The sequence below is a fragment of the Rhopalosiphum maidis genome, chromosome 3 (genome assembly GCF_003676215.2).
Source record: "Rhopalosiphum maidis isolate BTI-1 chromosome 3, ASM367621v3, whole genome shotgun sequence".
Classification (NCBI taxonomy): Eukaryota; Metazoa; Arthropoda; class Insecta; order Hemiptera; family Aphididae; genus Rhopalosiphum; species Rhopalosiphum maidis.
Window position 1 is genome coordinate 57,156,585 of NC_040879.1, and position 17,962 is coordinate 57,174,546.

The 17,962-nt window shown below is 25.8% G+C and overlaps 2 protein-coding genes across 4 annotated transcripts in view; both read left to right on the top strand.

Annotated features, from left to right (window-relative positions):
* The window catches only part of LOC113556591, a 62,763-nt gene extending 59,063 nt beyond the window's left edge, over positions 1 to 3,700 (top strand). For both annotated transcript variants that reach the window (XM_026961636.2, XM_026961637.2), the window contains one exon: positions 2,805 to 3,700. In XM_026961636.2, the coding sequence (XP_026817437.1) occupies positions 2,805 to 3,262 (458 nt within the window). In that variant the 3' untranslated portion in view covers positions 3,263 to 3,700. The remainder of the gene's footprint in view (positions 1 to 2,804) is intronic.
* A 6,887-nt stretch (positions 3,701 to 10,587) lies between these two features.
* LOC113556371 (protein O-mannosyl-transferase 2) lies at positions 10,588 to 16,766 on the top strand. 2 transcript variants are annotated; one of them, XM_026961263.1, is made up of 17 exons: positions 10,588 to 10,850; positions 11,822 to 11,911; positions 11,969 to 12,053; positions 12,117 to 12,221; positions 12,297 to 12,405; positions 12,494 to 12,602; positions 12,667 to 12,826; positions 12,902 to 13,091; positions 13,162 to 13,271; positions 14,649 to 14,861; positions 15,006 to 15,157; positions 15,580 to 15,668; positions 15,748 to 15,896; positions 15,966 to 16,119; positions 16,178 to 16,324; positions 16,380 to 16,491; positions 16,553 to 16,766. In XM_026961263.1, the coding sequence occupies exons 1-17, from the start codon at positions 10,792 to 10,794 to the stop codon at positions 16,656 to 16,658; spliced, it is 2,139 nt and encodes a 712-aa protein (XP_026817064.1). In that variant the 5' UTR covers positions 10,588 to 10,791; the 3' UTR covers positions 16,659 to 16,766. The 2 variants fall into 2 exon arrangements, with proteins under 2 accessions (XP_026817064.1, XP_026817065.1); XM_026961264.1 differs by having other exon boundaries at positions 16,184 to 16,324.
* Positions 16,767 to 17,962: the final 1,196 nt, after the last annotated feature.

Sequence of the window (17,962 nt, forward strand, 5' to 3'; positions counted from 1 at the left end):
CGCAATTACATATTTTTTAGTATATTTTAAGATAACATTTATATATACTTATACTATGAATCTATTTTTGCTGTTTTACGGTATTTACAAAAAGGTAAAATCGAATTTTACATAAAGTTGTATACAACACTTTTAATATGGTTAAAATATATAAGTATATTATTATAATAATTAAATACTACATTATCCAAAAAAAAAAATTTATCAACTTTCCGGGCCTATCATAATACTAAAAGTAAAATAAACAGTTTTAATAGTAATATTAAAAAAAGGGGGCAAGTAGACAGTGCTCTACTGTATAGTAGAGATGGAGAGTAGGTCACTATAATGGATGTGTTAAATTTGAATGCAATGATAAGTATCATTATATACATAAAACGATTCTGAACGGAGATGATTTGTCAGTCTAGGATATATTATATTATTATCTATATTTAAATTGTAATATATTGTTATTTTTCGTGATTTCGTATAAAATTAAATTTCATACGCTAATAAATTTTTTTCTATATTGACACTGGAGTCTTTTTCAAAATTATTTGAAGAAGAAGTTATGGAGAACCTTGTATTCAGTTTTCTAATCTTAGGCATAAATCACAAAAATTTTATGAATTTTCAACTTCAAAATTCCTTGCAAATTTTCGCAATTTTGATATATTTCGTAAACATTTGAACTCTAAATGCTTATAAACAAAAATTCTGACTAACGATTTTTGAATTTTTTTTTAACTGCAATAAGTACAACGTATAATAAACTTAGTATTAAATTTTAGATATTTTTTGGAATGCTAAATTTAATTATTAAATAAATTATCGGCATTTCAAAAAAAGAGAAACTCAAAAAAATCAAAAATTTAAATTGTCTATAAATAACTTAAAAAAAGTCAAAATATTTTGAAAATTTAATCGTAAATATATAACACTGATATTAAAATTTGGTGAAAATTTCAAGTATTTATACAATGATTCATTTTTGAGTTATAGCAAAATAAAAAAATTGATTTTGTCGAAAACTGGTTATAAAAATTTCCGTTTTTCCGTTAATTTTTTAGGGTTTTTCTTGACGCCTTTGAAAATTACCACTACAAAAACTTACATTTTTTACTTTGGATCTCCTCCCCCCCTAAAATACCTACTAGATTCATTTTCCTTTTCAATGAGGAGCTTAAGTCAAAAATCAAAGCACTATACCACTCCAAAACGTAATGACAGACACAAAAATACAAAAATAGAAATTAAAAACACACATCATTGGCAAAATCATCTAAAATCACTCCGTTCAGAATCAAATACATATGATACATTTAATGACATATATCCACTTAGTGATGTAGACTGTCAGACCGTTTCCGTTCAGCATCGTCTTTTGTATAGAACGATATCAGATATTGATATTAACTCATTGAATTCAAATTTAACATGCCCATAATAGTAACTTATTTGACACTTAATGTACAGCAAAGCGTACAAAAGTACCTTTTTATCTATAGTTTTTCATTTTTAATTAAGATATTTATAAAATATGTGATAGGTATACATTAAACACTTATAATTAGTGCCAACATTATATTATATTTTCATAAATTTTACTATTCTACAAAACTTCAAGGATTGCTAAATATTAATCTTTATATGTATAAACTCATTATTGGTAAATTATTTGTGGGGTACTGGGGAAGACTTGAGTGGCGGCTCATGTGGTTCACAGTAGGTGGGACACAAATAGTTTACTCCATCATATCATAACTATAATGAAAAAATAAATATTTGTTGTGCAATGTGCATTATTACAGACGACGACGAACGACAATAGAAACACAAAAATATAGAACTCTGATACAATTCGTTTGTGTCCGCATGTCACCATGTAATTGGTGCTGTCAAGTGCGGACAATTGTTATTTGTTTACAATAAACACGTAGATTTGTACGCGCTGTGACAAGCCGATAGTTTAATCTCTATATACCTAAACGAATAAACAATCGATTTAATATACGACTTATCGACCGTCTGAATCTCGGTCTTTATCCGACGGTATTTGTTTTTTCGATAATTATCAGTTCAATATACGTCAGACAAAATATCATCTTTTCATTTAATTTAAATTCATCATGAATAACTTTCTTTTTGTTTAATGTTTTGGATGAAGCACGTTCAATGCAACTATAGGTCAAGTAGAAATATATTTAGAGAAAGGCAATTCTCGGGGATAAAATGTAGCGGGAACGAGTAGAAATTCGCATGAATCATACAAAATTTACGGAAACAAATTATATAATTATATCATAAAACTAAATAATCGTATATTTATAATTTAAATATTTAATTATTTACTAATGGTTTTTCTCATGAAATAATTTATTGTTGAATTCAAATGTAAGACATAAATTGTACCTACTCTACTCTATGATGAGATACACTGAAAATTTAACATATAGTACTGTTACATCCCCTATTTTTTTAATTACAATTATAAAATAAAAAAAAGTATATTTTAACTGAAAGTTAACTAATCGTGGGTATATCATATGTATTCAATATTCATATATTGTAAGCATTTGTAGTAATAAATGAAATAAATATTGTTTTATACATATATAGATGTAATTCGATTATTTTTAATTTGTCATGATACGTGAATGCCCCCCTCCCCACTTCACAGAAGTGCTGCTAATTTTTTCCTCCAAAAAGGATCTATGTATAGATACTAAAAATACTACTAGAAACAAGTATAAATAAAGTGCATAACACACAAAATTTCAGAATTCTAGGTAAATACGTATAATATCTTGTTATGTTTGCAGAATGGTGGATAATGTTGAGTGGAGGCGGCGACAATGACGATAGGCGGAGCAACGCGTCAAATAGCCATGGGAAAAGCACTACAGCGACGAGCATGATAGTGTTCGTTTCAGTAGCGGTGATGTCGGCGATAGTCATTGCGGTGGCGTTCCTGTTGTGGAAACGACGGCAGAGCGACGACAGAACACCGACGATCGTGGAAACCGCGACGATAGCATCAAACGACCGGACGGCATGTGGCGACAAGATGATCGGTGAAAAATATTCGCTGCTTTCCCGGCGACCGCAGCAGCAACAACAGCGAAACGTCTACCCGAATCTGACCGGTTCGCATTGCGATCGCAATCCCGGCGAATCCGGAGATCCCTCGCCGGACATAATGATCCAAAAAAACTTTGGCAAACAGTTTTTAGTGTCGATCGTGAACCGCGGCATTCCCGGCCCCGAGAGTTGTGTGTGAGCAATAACCTGATGTTCATATCATAATATGATTACACCAACTACCTTGTTACCTTGTACAGTAATAATATAATAATTATTATTATTACCTATGTTGAGTTTACGGTATAATATGTGTGTATACTATTTAATAATATTATGTCATGTGTTTACGCTAAACACAATTTTTCACCTCGTCCCTAACTCAGGTCCTGCCCGAAAATAGCAAATCACTTATTATACCATTTTGTTATATCAAGGATCTGTGTTTTTGTGTAGATCATCATTATATAATTATTAATATAATAATTGAATGTTAAAAAAAAACTACAATCGTCAAAAATACCTACTATAATATAAGACCGATGATTTTACGGCCGTTCGTCTCTTCCTTTTTAAATTCTATAATAATTTTTTGAGTTTTTCTCTATAACAATAATGTCATTGTGTTATTATTTTATAAGCATAAAATCTAGGAATTATATCCATTTAGTTTTTATTGCAGTAGATATATAAAAAAAATAATAACCGTAATTAAACCAAGTTGAATATAATATTATATGTGTACCTATAATTAATTTAATTCATTTTTATCATATTTAACTAAATTTATTAAATTAACCATTAACTAATCATTAGAACATTTAACAATAATAATAATTGTTCAAAATTTAAAATAAGTTATATGCTGTCAAATATTCCTGAAATAAATATAATTAGAGTATTTTCTATAGTAATTCTAACTAATTAACACATTGAAACTTCATATAACTATGGTATCTATGTGCAATTTGGGAAGAGGGGTGTTGACCACTCACCACACTCGCACACACACATATACGACATTTCATGTATTCCCACGAAAATCAATCAAAACGGAAAAACCGTAGATTAAATAATTTATTAAACATATGATATGTTGAAATATAAACTCACAACATAGATTATTTTTCATCAATATTACTAAAATCCAACTTACTACAACCACTTCTGTTGTAAATCAGACATATTGTGGTTACCTATAAGTTATTTATTTAATGTATATATTTTTCGTTAAAAATAGCATCTGTTAACGGTATGATTTTAACTAGTACTCTATGCCCTCATCGTTACTCGTTAGTTGTTTGATATTTTAATATATTAAGTTGTTAATGGGTGTTTGGAGTGCATAACTTGTATCCATATTTTATACGTACAAAGGCGGGGTAACAACTAAAAAACACTCACCCTCCAAGTTAAGCTCGTGCAATGATAGCAATATATCAATAAAATGTGAAATAAAAATCTTGTAAGAATTAAACAATTATTTAAAGGAAGCTAAAGGGAAGTGTGTGTATGATCTCACCTTGCATAAATTTGTTCAACACCCAATAAAATTATTGAAATCGCATATGTATACCCACTATACTTTGCGTATTAAAATAACAATTTATTATTATGGTTACCAATTTTTTCCATGTCCTTTAAACATTAGAATTTACTCATATTGTTGACATTTTTTACTTTTAATCGTATTAATTAATATTAATATTAAACCTATTATTTGTAAGCGTTATAGTAAATACCTAATTAGTTTTATTTTAGATAATATATATACCTATATTAAATAATATTATACATAAATATTGTATGTGTGTGTTAAAATTGTGAATGTTAAATTTGTAATATTGAGTGTTTCATCAGTTATTTTATTTTATTTAATTCATAGGTCTAATATATTAAAATTCATTTTTAATAGATCAGTTCTGATACAATTGTACATATTTACATCAGCTATTGCTCTTTATAATGTGTACCAATATAGTATCTAACAAAATCTAAGACAAGTAGTTAATAAAAATTAGGTAAATAATTAAAACAGGTAATTGGTCAATTCTCTTGGATTTAAGGTTGATTATATATTTATAAAAATAAAAATATGTATCAAACGGAAATTTTACGTAGTTCAGAATATTGTTTCTAGATACTAATAAACATTTTAAAACTATACTATATTAATGTGTCCCCTACTTTATAATTATCAAATCGATCATGTTAAGAATCCATCGTTAAATACAATTTGTTGTCAAATAAATATACCAACTATAATATACAGCAATTATATTATTACCTATTACTTTAATATACACAAGTAAGGCATTTAAAATGTGTATTTATTATAAAAGTCTTCAATAAAAAATAGTAAAATTTAGTTGTGTCAACTTTTTATACTATAATTTATAGATATTACCAAAATATATTATTATGATGGAACACCACTTACACCATGTTCCAAAATAATATGTTATTTTACGTATACACTATATGTATACGCAATTATACCTATAAGCTATAAAATAGGTATTATATGAACATTTTATAATCATGACTTCTTAATATTTGCAAAAGAATTTTGCGAAAATCCTATTTGTAAGTAAACTGCTAAATATATGTGCATTATTTCAATACACAAGTGTGAAGTTGACATACGATTGCGTTAAAAAAAACATTGATACTTTGACATACCTAAAAATAGGCTACTTGCCTACTATAATATAACGAACAGCGACTTATATTGTAAAATATCATGTCGACTAATATTGTAATTATTTAGATATAGATTATAAATATTGATGCGTTAAGGTTATTGTTATACAATTAAATTATATAACTATAGATAACGAAATTATTATGTATACCAAACCCGTAGTGTTATAATAAGATTTAAAGCTGATGTATTAAATCATAATAATAATTATTTATTAAAATAAAATAATAAGAAATTGTGTGTATTTGTATTTATTAAAATAATTTTAAAAAAAAATACAATTATATAGGTAATAAAAAATTGAAGTAATGACATGTTGTTAATCTAACTATTTATTAGTTTTTTCAATATGGAAACTAGAAAACTTATCGTTGAAGGGGGAATAGGCGCTGAATATGATGACAAAATTAATATCCATATAACAATGTGAAATGAAGTGTTGAATTCGCCGTCATAACGATTTTCTCCATAGTGCATTGATTCAATATAATCGCGCTAATGTTTACTGTCACCTTTCGCCTTGTTACATTAAATGTAGGGAGGGTCAAGGGATTGCACTAAACAGCCATAAGATAACGCCAAATTCGCATACAGCCTGGTTCAAAACATAAAGCGATAAAATATAATACCTAACTGTTCTAACTGTCCCATCCCTACCTTCGCTTTAAGATCATAAAATAATTACAATCCTAGCCAAGCTGGCGATACAGCCTCCACATTACTCAAAAAATGTAAGTCTAGCCTTCTTCTATTATTATTAACAACATTATTAAATATATTCGTAATCTATCACAGTTTACTATTTCCATTCCATAATTATTGATCTTGTTATCATTACTATTTAATGTTTTAAAATAATATTTTATATATACTATAATTAATATTTATTCTATATTATTTTCCATTTATATGATTAATTGTCATAATTTCACAAAAATATAAAACAAAAAATTGTTATCTTTATCGTTGTTACTAGTATGCACATTACACTTACCTGCAGTGGCACTACTATACGAATATTATAGGTCTCAATGGTGCTATTAGTCTATTATAAAGTATACATCTGGTTTAAAATTACCACTCCAAGTCTCCGAGTTCAGACCACAAATTATAGTTAAAAAAAAAAAATGGGTACATGCAACTATGCTAATAAGGCTATTTGATCGGCATGGGCGTATAATGACTAATTGAGTTAAATCAATCGATCTATTACGTATAGGTATATATAATAATTATAATAGATGATTTTACGTTAACTATTTTACGATTCCGGGAAATGTAAGCGAGGTAAAGAAATTGAGGAAAGTGTTGAGATAAGAAAAAGAAGATGGAGAAGATATTTTTGAAACTGGAGCAAATTTTAATCGGTTAAGTATTTTGTCTTCTAAGCCGAAAACTGAAAAACATATCCATGATTCCGTTTTTCCGTGTAATCAAAATAATTTTTAATGTTATTGCTATAGATGTCGATAAATAAATTATGCTCAGTCAAAACCCTTTAAACTTAATACAAGGTTTCACATACATTTTTTATACAGGAAGCGTAAGCTACATTTTTATAAGTGATGATCAAATTTAAAATTTTGAATACATTGGATTATATTTAAACGTAATAATTAATGATTTCTAATAAAATGATTATAGTTTCATTGCTATAACTATAAAATAATTAATCGTAGAAACATAAAACATTCTTCTATTACTTATATCATTATTTTCTTAACACAATTAAATTTCAAAGTATTTAGACTTATTATAATCTATTTCCCAGTAATTTTTTTTCAACCATTTAAATATATTTGTATGTTTTTTTTACATAAGCATTTGAAGTTTAAAATTTTAACAAAATTCGTCAAAATCACTAAATTTTGCAAATTATTGTATACTTAAAAATGTATAAGATGATTAATTTTTATAACTAGCAGAACTTTAAATAATAAATGTGATACAAGTTGCCTTATTATATTATGTATTTCTTAATGAATTCCAAAAAGTAAATGCCCCTTTATATTTTATAAGAGCAATATAAAAATAAATAATATATAATATAGGTAATTAGTAATAAAGGCTGGCAGGCAGTCTACCTATTCACAATAATTTCTTTTTTATACTCCATGCAATAATTGAATTCAAATTAAACTTTAAACGGATGAGATAAGATGAGATAAGATTAAAATGATTAAATGGTTCAAAACTTTATCTTAAAAAAATATTCATAAAGTCTATATACAAAACATATTTCTGTCAAGAAGACAAAAACGTTAACAGTAACCTATTCAATTTGGATTTGAATAATAAAACGTTTCTAAAAAGTTTGTCACAACACGGTTTGAATTACTTTGTCCTGTTTTTGTAAATTACCATTATTTTGTGTAATTATCAGAAAATGACACTTTTTTTTTGAATATGTTAATTAAGATCTTAATTTTATTAAATTTTCAGGTATTGGTACCTACAATAATTCACACTTCACACTGGCTTAAATCGAACTAATGAATAATGGTCAACCGTCTATATACGCTTATATATACGATATTATAAAGCAATTATATTGCCTATTAAATTATTATCAACTACACGAATAACGGGTCATATATTATGTACATTGTACTCATGAAACATTTAGTCATGAATATTATTTAAAAATTATCATGTCGATCATGAAATTAAATATCTTTAAATATAAGTATCAATTATTCAGTTTAATACAAAATAATATTTCTATTTTGTAATTTGGGCTGTGAATTTATAAGAAAGTGCATTTTTTTTTTTTTTTTTGGTGGTTATGAAACATACCTTTATAAGTACATAATTTGAATTATGTAACAACAAATCCATTTACGAAACTTTTATTTTGCATTTTTTGACGCTATTAAATTTTTTAAGCCATATTTTCCTTTTTTAATTCATTTTTAGATATTTTTAATTAAATTCTATTAATTAATATTTTTGAAAACCTTTTAAAAAAATGTTTAAAAATGTTTCAGGCAAATAACATTATTAAAAAAATCAATCAACTTCAAAATTCAAATTAAATCAACTTTTTATTAAATAAATTGTTATGCATATAATATACTAATATTAGTATAAATATATAAATTAAAATAAAAACCATTTTATGTGCATTTTGTACTATAATTTTTGACAGTTCAAATACATTTTCTGCATTTTAAGTGCATTTTTCAAGGTCTTTTTATGCATTAAATTCGCAGCACTAGTTATAAAATATAATAATATTGTAGGTTAAACATGCAATTTTGATTAACATCCCGCATATTATACTATATTAATATAATATTTTTTTTTATTAATCTATATACATCGATTACAAAAGCCATTTATAGTTGTGTGTACGTTATTTAAAATATCTGGTTATCTACTATAGTTTGCTAAATTTGCTTTATTTAAGTTACAATTTTTTTATACGGTTATATACATTTTAACTTATAGTAACTCAATTTTTAAGTTTAATGACTGATGAGAATAAAAATTTTATCCACATAAATAAAAAAAAATTGTATAAAATATAATATATAATTAACTACCTATATAATTGATAACAAAAAAGATCCAAAATATTCTTACAGCTTTAGAAAAAAATTATTAAAAATATTAATATCTATTTATATGAAAATTCAAAGACTAGGTACAGTTATTACTTTCTAAATTACATATAAAAAATAGTGTAATAAGTACCTAAGACCAATATACAACGTATTAGGTAATTATTAACATCAACTGATTAATATGCTAATCTATGATAAATATAAATAACAATAAATAATTATAATGTTATAAACGACAATAACAATATCCAGTAAAAAGAAAATTATCTAAAAATAATAATATATTACCTATCTCATAAAGAAAACGGATTGGTAGCTGGATAACATTACATTCATACCTAATAGGTACTTATTATTGACTATAGTAGAAAAGTAAAAGCCTCAATTAACTTGGAAAAAATATAGTTGTGAAACTTTTAAGTCTCGAGTATGCAAATAGGTACCTCTGCTATTTTAATACAATATTATTCGTACAATCGTAGTCTAATATTATTTTTATAAAATAAAAAAAAGGTTGATTTTTATTCATATTAAATTCAATTTAATATATATATATCAACTAAAATAACACCATTGCTTAAAGCTTAAACAGTTTACAGCTTAATATTGAAAATTAATTTTGAAAAAAAATAACTCGTACTACCAAAGAAACGTAGGTTTCGAAGAATTAATTACGCGTAGGTATCTCAATAATATGTAACCAATAATACGGCGGAAGTCGGTATCTACTGCCTACCCGATGAATTTACATTTTTACAAAAATTGACTAATTTTTTCTATTTCAACACATGCCATTCCATTGCGGACTGTACGGCGACCTGCATTACCTACGTACTCAATAACAAGGTAGGCACTAGAAAATATACACCCGACGACTCGACTCTCGACACCCGCAATAACAATACAGCTCTCAGCAAAATATCGAATACCCGAGTTTTTTTTTATTTCATTAACTCGTCCAACTTTGTTTAATATCGCTCGCTTGTTTGACGTATACCTAATTTAATAAAATCGAAATAGGCAATAGTGTACCACACACACCGAGTCACCGAAGTCCAAAATAAATATATATATGAATCCGTTCAACAGTGCATTATAACGTCGTGCTGTAATGATAGACAGGTACTGCCTAGTCCATAATACTACTTTCGTGCTATTATATTTATTTCCACGGTGTTTGATGATACCTAGTGACGTTTCACAATATACCGTTATGTCGTTATCACGGGACGTGCGATAAGCGACGATTTTAAAACGTCGATAGGCAGGTGCTTACTGCTTGATTAGTTTAGGGTTCCGATCTACTTGTAAATTTTAATGTTAATCGTTTGAATACTATTTTATTTTATGTTACGATTGAGTATAATACGTATTGTTTAAAATGTTGACATTATTTAGAACTTTGGCGGTCTCGTAGCTAATCTTATATATTATAATATAGTTTGTGCATTATAAACCATGACACAGTCCACTACAAAAACGGCAGTCCATTCATCGCAAAATGATGAACCCAAAGGGTAGGTACCAACATTTTACTAATATTTGACACGAATGGTTGAATATCGTCCGATGTACAACGGATAAATGACTTGGCGTTCATTTTCCTCACCTATTTGTCGATGTTTCACTAATAAGTTAACTTACAATTGCTTAACCTAAACTTTAATAACATTAACATATAGCTGCGTGTAAGCATCTGAAAATTTTCAACAACATTTTTTTACTCAGAACGCATTGCTTAGTATAATAAATGTTTTACGCAGCAATAGATATATTCAAAGTTTTTGTTTACACAATATTGTAGTACCAATAATACCTTGACTGTGCATAATAATTGGAGTCAAAATTAATTTACAAAATATATAAATTTACATTTTAAATTAAACGTTTAATTATAAGCTGTTCTAGAATCTGGTGCACAACTTATTATATTATTGAAATAGAATTTTATCTATCAACAATATACCTACTGTTGATACATACATAATATCACATAATGACCTAATTTTTTTATAACAATAACAACTTTTAAAGTGCTTATTTTATAGCAAGTATTATTATTATTATGAAACATTAGACTTCATTTTGATAAATTTTAGATATTGTTGAAATTATTTAATATTAATGAATTATTACCATGTCGGAATAAGATATAATAGGTTAACGAAAATATAAGCATTTTATTGATAGTTATGCTTTTCCTTGTAGCTTCTGCACATCTTAATTAGTTCATATTTCATAAATACCTCATCATTTTAAAACTACCGTATTACTTATGTTCTTGATTAAAAATATTTTTATAATATTTTGAAAGATAAATATGGCTAAAATACCCATATATTATGTGTTTTGACCACATTCACATTTTAAAATTAAAAAAATATACAACCTATTATGTATAATTTATGTTATAATATTGTTATATTTATTTTCTTTACAATGTTACCAAAACTAAACAAAATTGTATTAATCAAAATATTAATCTTAGGAATTCAACATGGTGGATATTGTTTATAATACTAACAGTTCTTTCATTTGGGACTCGATTATATAAAGTGGACGAGCCTGATCATGTTTGGTATGTATTTATATTTTCTGTTAAACATTCTCATTGTTAATCATTTACATTATTTAGTTGGGATGAAACGCATTTTGGAAAAATGGGAAGTTGGTACATAAATAGAACTTTTTTTTTCGATGTGCATCCTCCGTTGGGAAAGGTAAGTGTCAATTTTATTTTAAAAATCATATACTATAATAATTGATAATCACAAAACTTATAGATGTTAATAGCTTTATCTGGAGTTTTAACTGGATATAATGGTAGTTTTCCATTTGAAAAACCAGGTGACAAGTATGAAGGAGTCAATTACGTTGGAATGCGAGAGGTTTATAAACATTCTTAGAAATAAAAAATAAACACTAATCATTTATATAATTTCAAATAATTACACTATTTTTAGTTTTGTACAATTTTAGGAGGAGCTTTAATTCCATTCACTTTTGTATCCATTTGGGAAATGACACATTCATTAAATGCGGCAACTTTATCAGCTTCTTTAGTATTATTTGGTATCTATAATTACTATTAACATATTTAAAATTGAATAAATTATAGAATGTATTGAGAACCATTATAAATTTTTATTTATTTTCCTAGACGTTGGGACATTAACATTAACTCAATATATTTTGCTCGATCCCATACTACTATTCTTTATGTTAGCATCATTTGTGGGGATTTGCAAATTTCGGTCCTATACTTCATAGTAAGCTATACTATTAAGAATTTTTATTTTTGACATCGTTAATCTTTATCTTATACAATTCTAGTGAATTTAGTGTTAATTGGTGGTTTTGGTTAATATTTACTGGTGTAACCATGGCCTGTTGTGTATGTGTCAAGTTTGTTGGATTATTTCAAGTGACATTCATTGGATTAATGACAATAGCTGATCTATGGTTTATACTTGGAAAACTTTCAAAACCAATAGTAATATAATATAAAAATATATTAAATGTAAAACATTTTACTTAACATTATTATTATTATTTGCTTATAATTTAGAGTTATACTGTGAAACATTTTGTAGCAAGGTTTATTTGTCTTATAATTTTACCAATATTAGTGTATGTTGGATTTTTTTACATACATTTATCTATACTCAATAAAAGTGGTAATGGCGATGGATTCTATAGTTCTGCTTTTCAATCAAAATTACAAGGCAATTCATTACACAATGCTAGCATGCCAAAAGGTTGTTGTGTACATTTGTATATTTATTTTTTAAACAAAATTAATATTTTGATTTTATAATATTATTTTAGATGTATCATTTGGGGCAATAATAACATTAAAAAATCATAGAACTGGTGGTGGATATTTACATTCGCATTGGCATCTTTATCCAGAGAATGTTGGGGCCAAACAACAACAGGTAAGAAAATTTTTTAAATATTGTCTTTGTAGACCCAATAAAAGAGTGAAATAAAGCTCTTCTATGTAGCCTAGAGCTTCTCTTGAGAGGTGAGAAATTAAAATATACATTTAAGTCAATGCATTTTGCAACATAATAGTTATTTTAGAATTTCTTTCATGTATTCAGGATTTAGAACTGGGACTGGAACTTGGACACTTGGAGTTTATCCATAGAGTAAAATAGTATGATATTCAGAAAACGATATGGTAGACAGACAATATGGTAGTTTATAGTAGTTAGAGTAGTTTATATCATAGTTCATATTAAAATACTAACCATACTCTATATACTTAATATTAGTCATTATCGTATGTAGAAAAACTTACAGATAATGTTTTGTGGTCACTGAATATTTTAAAGGATAATAATTATAAATTTATTTTTGACAGTAGTTTTTTGGACAAAAAAGTTTCCAAACTCATTTAGAGATAAAAAAAAAAATTAGAAATTTGTTTGGTGATAACATTAAAAACACGTTTAAAAAAAGAATACTTTTCAATAAAATTATTTTATTTTTAAATACTTTCTATTAACATGTCTCTTGTTTAAGGGTTAAAAAATAATTTGTATAATGAAAATAATGCAACATTTTTGATTTTCCTAGAAACACAAAATTAAAAGGTGAAAACTAACAAAGTGGCATATAAATCCTAAATACGCATTCAAACATTTCCATGTTCAATATATATAAACACAAAATTATAATTTTTTCTATCATAAACAATTACTTATAAATACTTGTTGATACAAATAAATAAACCTCAAAATCAGGACATAAGATCAGTAATGTTTTATAATCTGCCATAAGATATGTTAATTATCTTATGTTATTCCTCAAAAAGGCAACTTACCTTTTGGTTGACCCCCATAACATTATGATGTTAGTAGAAAATGTTGGACTACTAGAAATTTTGAGAAAAAATTTCATAATAACAATCATTAAATGATTGTTTATTTTTATATATTATATTTTATTAATTTATGATTAATTAAATAATAAGTTTATTTAACAAATTAAAATAGAATATATATATATTAATTATTAACTAATGAGATAAATGTATAAAGATAATTCAAGATTTAGAAGTCTGTTTTTAGATTTAGTCTAACTATTGAAATATATTTCTAAATTTAATTAAAAAATATTTTAAACTTAAAATACCAATAAAATAATTAAGATTGTAATTAAAATTAAAAATTAAATTTTTAAATTATATACTTACATTTCAAAATTTTCTCAAAAATAAAATAATTTTTGTGTATACTCTATATATACATATATATATTATATTATGACACACTTATACGCTTATATTTTTATTTTTCTTCAATTAGATTACTACCTATGCACACAAGGATGAAAATAATCGATGGTTGGTAAAATTTTACAATGATGATGAAAAAATAAGTATCAATGACACTGTAAGATTTTTAAAACATGGAGACATGATAAGACTGGAACATGTACCGACAAGGCGAAATTTACATTCACACCGCGAACCAGCTCCAATAACAAGGAAACATTATCAAGTCACTGGTTATGGAGAGGTAATAGTGCAATACTACCAAAAACAAAATTTTTACTATTTCAGTGAAAATAAGTAATGAATTAATTTAAGTTATATGGTTATTAATTTATTATGTTCATAAAAATGATCTGATTATTATTAATTCATAATAATATTCTTTTAGAATGGTACTGGTGATTACAATGATGTTTGGAAAGTATTTGTTGATGGTGGTTCAGATGGTAATGTTGTCTCTGCAGTAACAAGTAAAATAAAATTAGTTCATGTTCTTCAACATTGTGTGCTCACTACAAGCAACAAACAATTGCCAAAATGGTAATTTCTCTTTTTCATTTAAACAGAAACTTTATAAAAATCTTTTCTAACAATGGTATTTTCTAAATGAAAATCATGATAAGTTATTAAAAGGGTGCAAGTTCGAATACAAAATTAATTTTTCCTTTATAATGACGTTGATTTCATATCTAAGCGTTTAAAAATAAATTATTTTATATCTTAAGTTAATTCCTAAGTTTAGCAGATTGATAATAAAAATTAAATTAACATTTTAAAAATTGAATGAAGAGGTCGTGATATTTTTATTACAGTCCAAGTACTGAAATGCATTAAAATCTATATTGTAATAATTGTTATTATTATTATTTAATTCTATACTGGTACTTAATTTTTAAATATAAATTCATATGAGTATGTATTATGTTTTCTTAATACATTGTTTGAATTTTATATTATTTTAGGGCGTTTGAACAACATGAAGTCACGTGTAGCCCAAATCTAAGGGATACAAATTCATATTGGAATGTCGAAGATAACATAAATCCTAAATGTGAGATTAATTTAATATTTAATGAATGAGCCAAAAAAAAAAAAAAAAAAAAACAATTAAAATTTTATTTTTACTATAGTACCGAATGTCAGTTTTGAAGTATATTCCCCAAATTTCCTTGCCAGATTTATTGAATCACATGCTGTCATGTTCCAAGGGAATGCCGGTCTCAAACCAAAAGAAGGAGAAGTGACGTCTAAACCTTGGCAATGGCCAATAAACTATAAGGTTTGATTTTATTTTATACATTAAATTTCATATTAATGTTTGTTTATATATTACATTTTAATATTTCAGGGACAATTCTTTTCTGGCAACAATTATAAAATTTATTTACTTGGAAATCCAGTTATATGGTGGGGAAATATAGTGGTTATGTTATTGTACAATTTGATTTCAATTTGGAAAGCCATAATTAATAAACGCAAGAGTAATCAAAATAATGAAACTGGTGAGCATAAAACCAAATTCTATATTTCTATATAAATTAAGTATAATTTAAATTATAGTTGCAGATTCTAAGCAGCAGTTACTGACTACATGTAATTGGCTATTTATTGGATGGGGACTACACTATATACCATTTTACGCAATGGGAAGGGTTTTGTACTTCCATCACTATTTTTCAGCATTTTTATATAGCTCAATGTTAACAGGTTAGTACAAGATAAAAAATATAGTCCATTATAAATTATACATGATACAATTTAGGTGTAACAATCGGTTATTTATTGGAAATAATCAAGACATCAAAACCAACTCTTATTCGGAAAACAATTTATGATGGACTCATTGGATTCATATATGCATCAATCATCTTTAGGTAAGTATAATTTAGAAAATTTAAATATATAAATTTGAAGCTTGTATCATGTATTTTCCAGTTTTTATCTATACTCTCCTCTTGCTTATGGTATGTCGGGACCCATTTCAACAGAACAAAATAGTACAATGTTTGGATTACGCTGGCTTGATTCTTGGGAATTTTAAAATATTACTACTTAAAAAAAGACTGCAATTATTATTGTATTTAACTTATTTACTTATGAACAAATTTATGTTATAATTGCATATGATTTATTTTATTTAATCAGTCATTTCTACAGTATTATTTTTTATAAATATAAATTTATTTTGTTTATCAAGTGTGTTATGTAATCATTAAGTTGAATCTGGTTATTAATATCAAATTTAAAAAAAGTTTCAGAATGATATTGAGTTAAGAGTAACTATATGTTATATGTCATTTAACTCTTTCTGTACTTTGGAAACTTAAAATTATAAGATAATTCTTAAAAACTGAAACTAATACTTAAATTGATTAGAATATTTAGTGATAAATTACGTGAATCTACATAATATTATCATGGATGTAAATAAGAGGGGGCTTAGTCATCCATGGGCCATCTCAGACCCTCATTAAGGTATTTTAATATTAATATTTTATATTCTAAGCCAGAGGTTTCCATTGGTATGGATAATTAAAATAATAATAAAATAATTATAACAATTTATATAATTTTGGCCTAATAAAAACCTTTTAATTTTTTTATATAGCTCTCAAAAAAAAAGTCTACAGACCCTTAGTCTAGCAATAGCTCAAACTATAAATATTGTAATTTAATTATTTAACTAGTTGTTGGTTTATATTTTTTTATTTACATGATTTAATGTGATCATGTATAAAAGTTAGAAAATTAAGGAAAATTATTTATTCAAATCTTATTTATCTACAAAAATATTCCATTTAATTTAATACACGTTTTATAAGAATACTAGATGAATTGAGTAATATTACTTTGAACTAGTTTAACTCATTAGAACTATATTATGTCAATATTGAAAGCTTTTGTAGAATTGTAACATATTTTTATGGAAAATGTTGAATTTAAAACATAATAATATGTTGTTTGAATTGTAATGTACTGAATATTTTTTTGAAATCTTATTTGCTCAGAAACTTTTTTTATGGAAAATATTTCATTGGAAATAAATATTACTGGGTTATATAGTACATGATTATAATATTTGAAAATAATTTAATTTTCAAACAGCTTTTGTCCATGTCGAATTTCGACAGTGTTGTGATATTATAAACTATACTAATCAATTAATACAATAATTGAAGTTTGCGAATTTGATATTTACTGTGTGCACTATCTTATTTGAGAGTTAGTAATTTATATGAAAAAGGTGTTTACTCCTTTGTTATACCAACTCTATAATTACCAAAGTATAGGAATTTTATATTTTAATATTTAAAGAATTTTTCATATGGACCCTAAGAAAAACAC

What these genes read in the sequence shown, in the direction of transcription:
- LOC113556371 (XM_026961263.1), top strand. Translation starts at nt 10,792, where the DNA reads ATGACACAGTCCACTACAAAAACGGCAGTCCATTCATCGCAAAATGAT. An exon ending in AGATAACATAAATCCTAAAT is followed by an intron (nt 15,669 to 15,747) that starts GTGAGATTAATT and finishes TTTTTACTATAG; the next exon opens with TACCGAATGTCAGTTTTGAA. An exon ending in ATATAGCTCAATGTTAACAG is followed by an intron (nt 16,325 to 16,379) that starts GTTAGTACAAGA and finishes GATACAATTTAG; the next exon opens with GTGTAACAATCGGTTATTTA.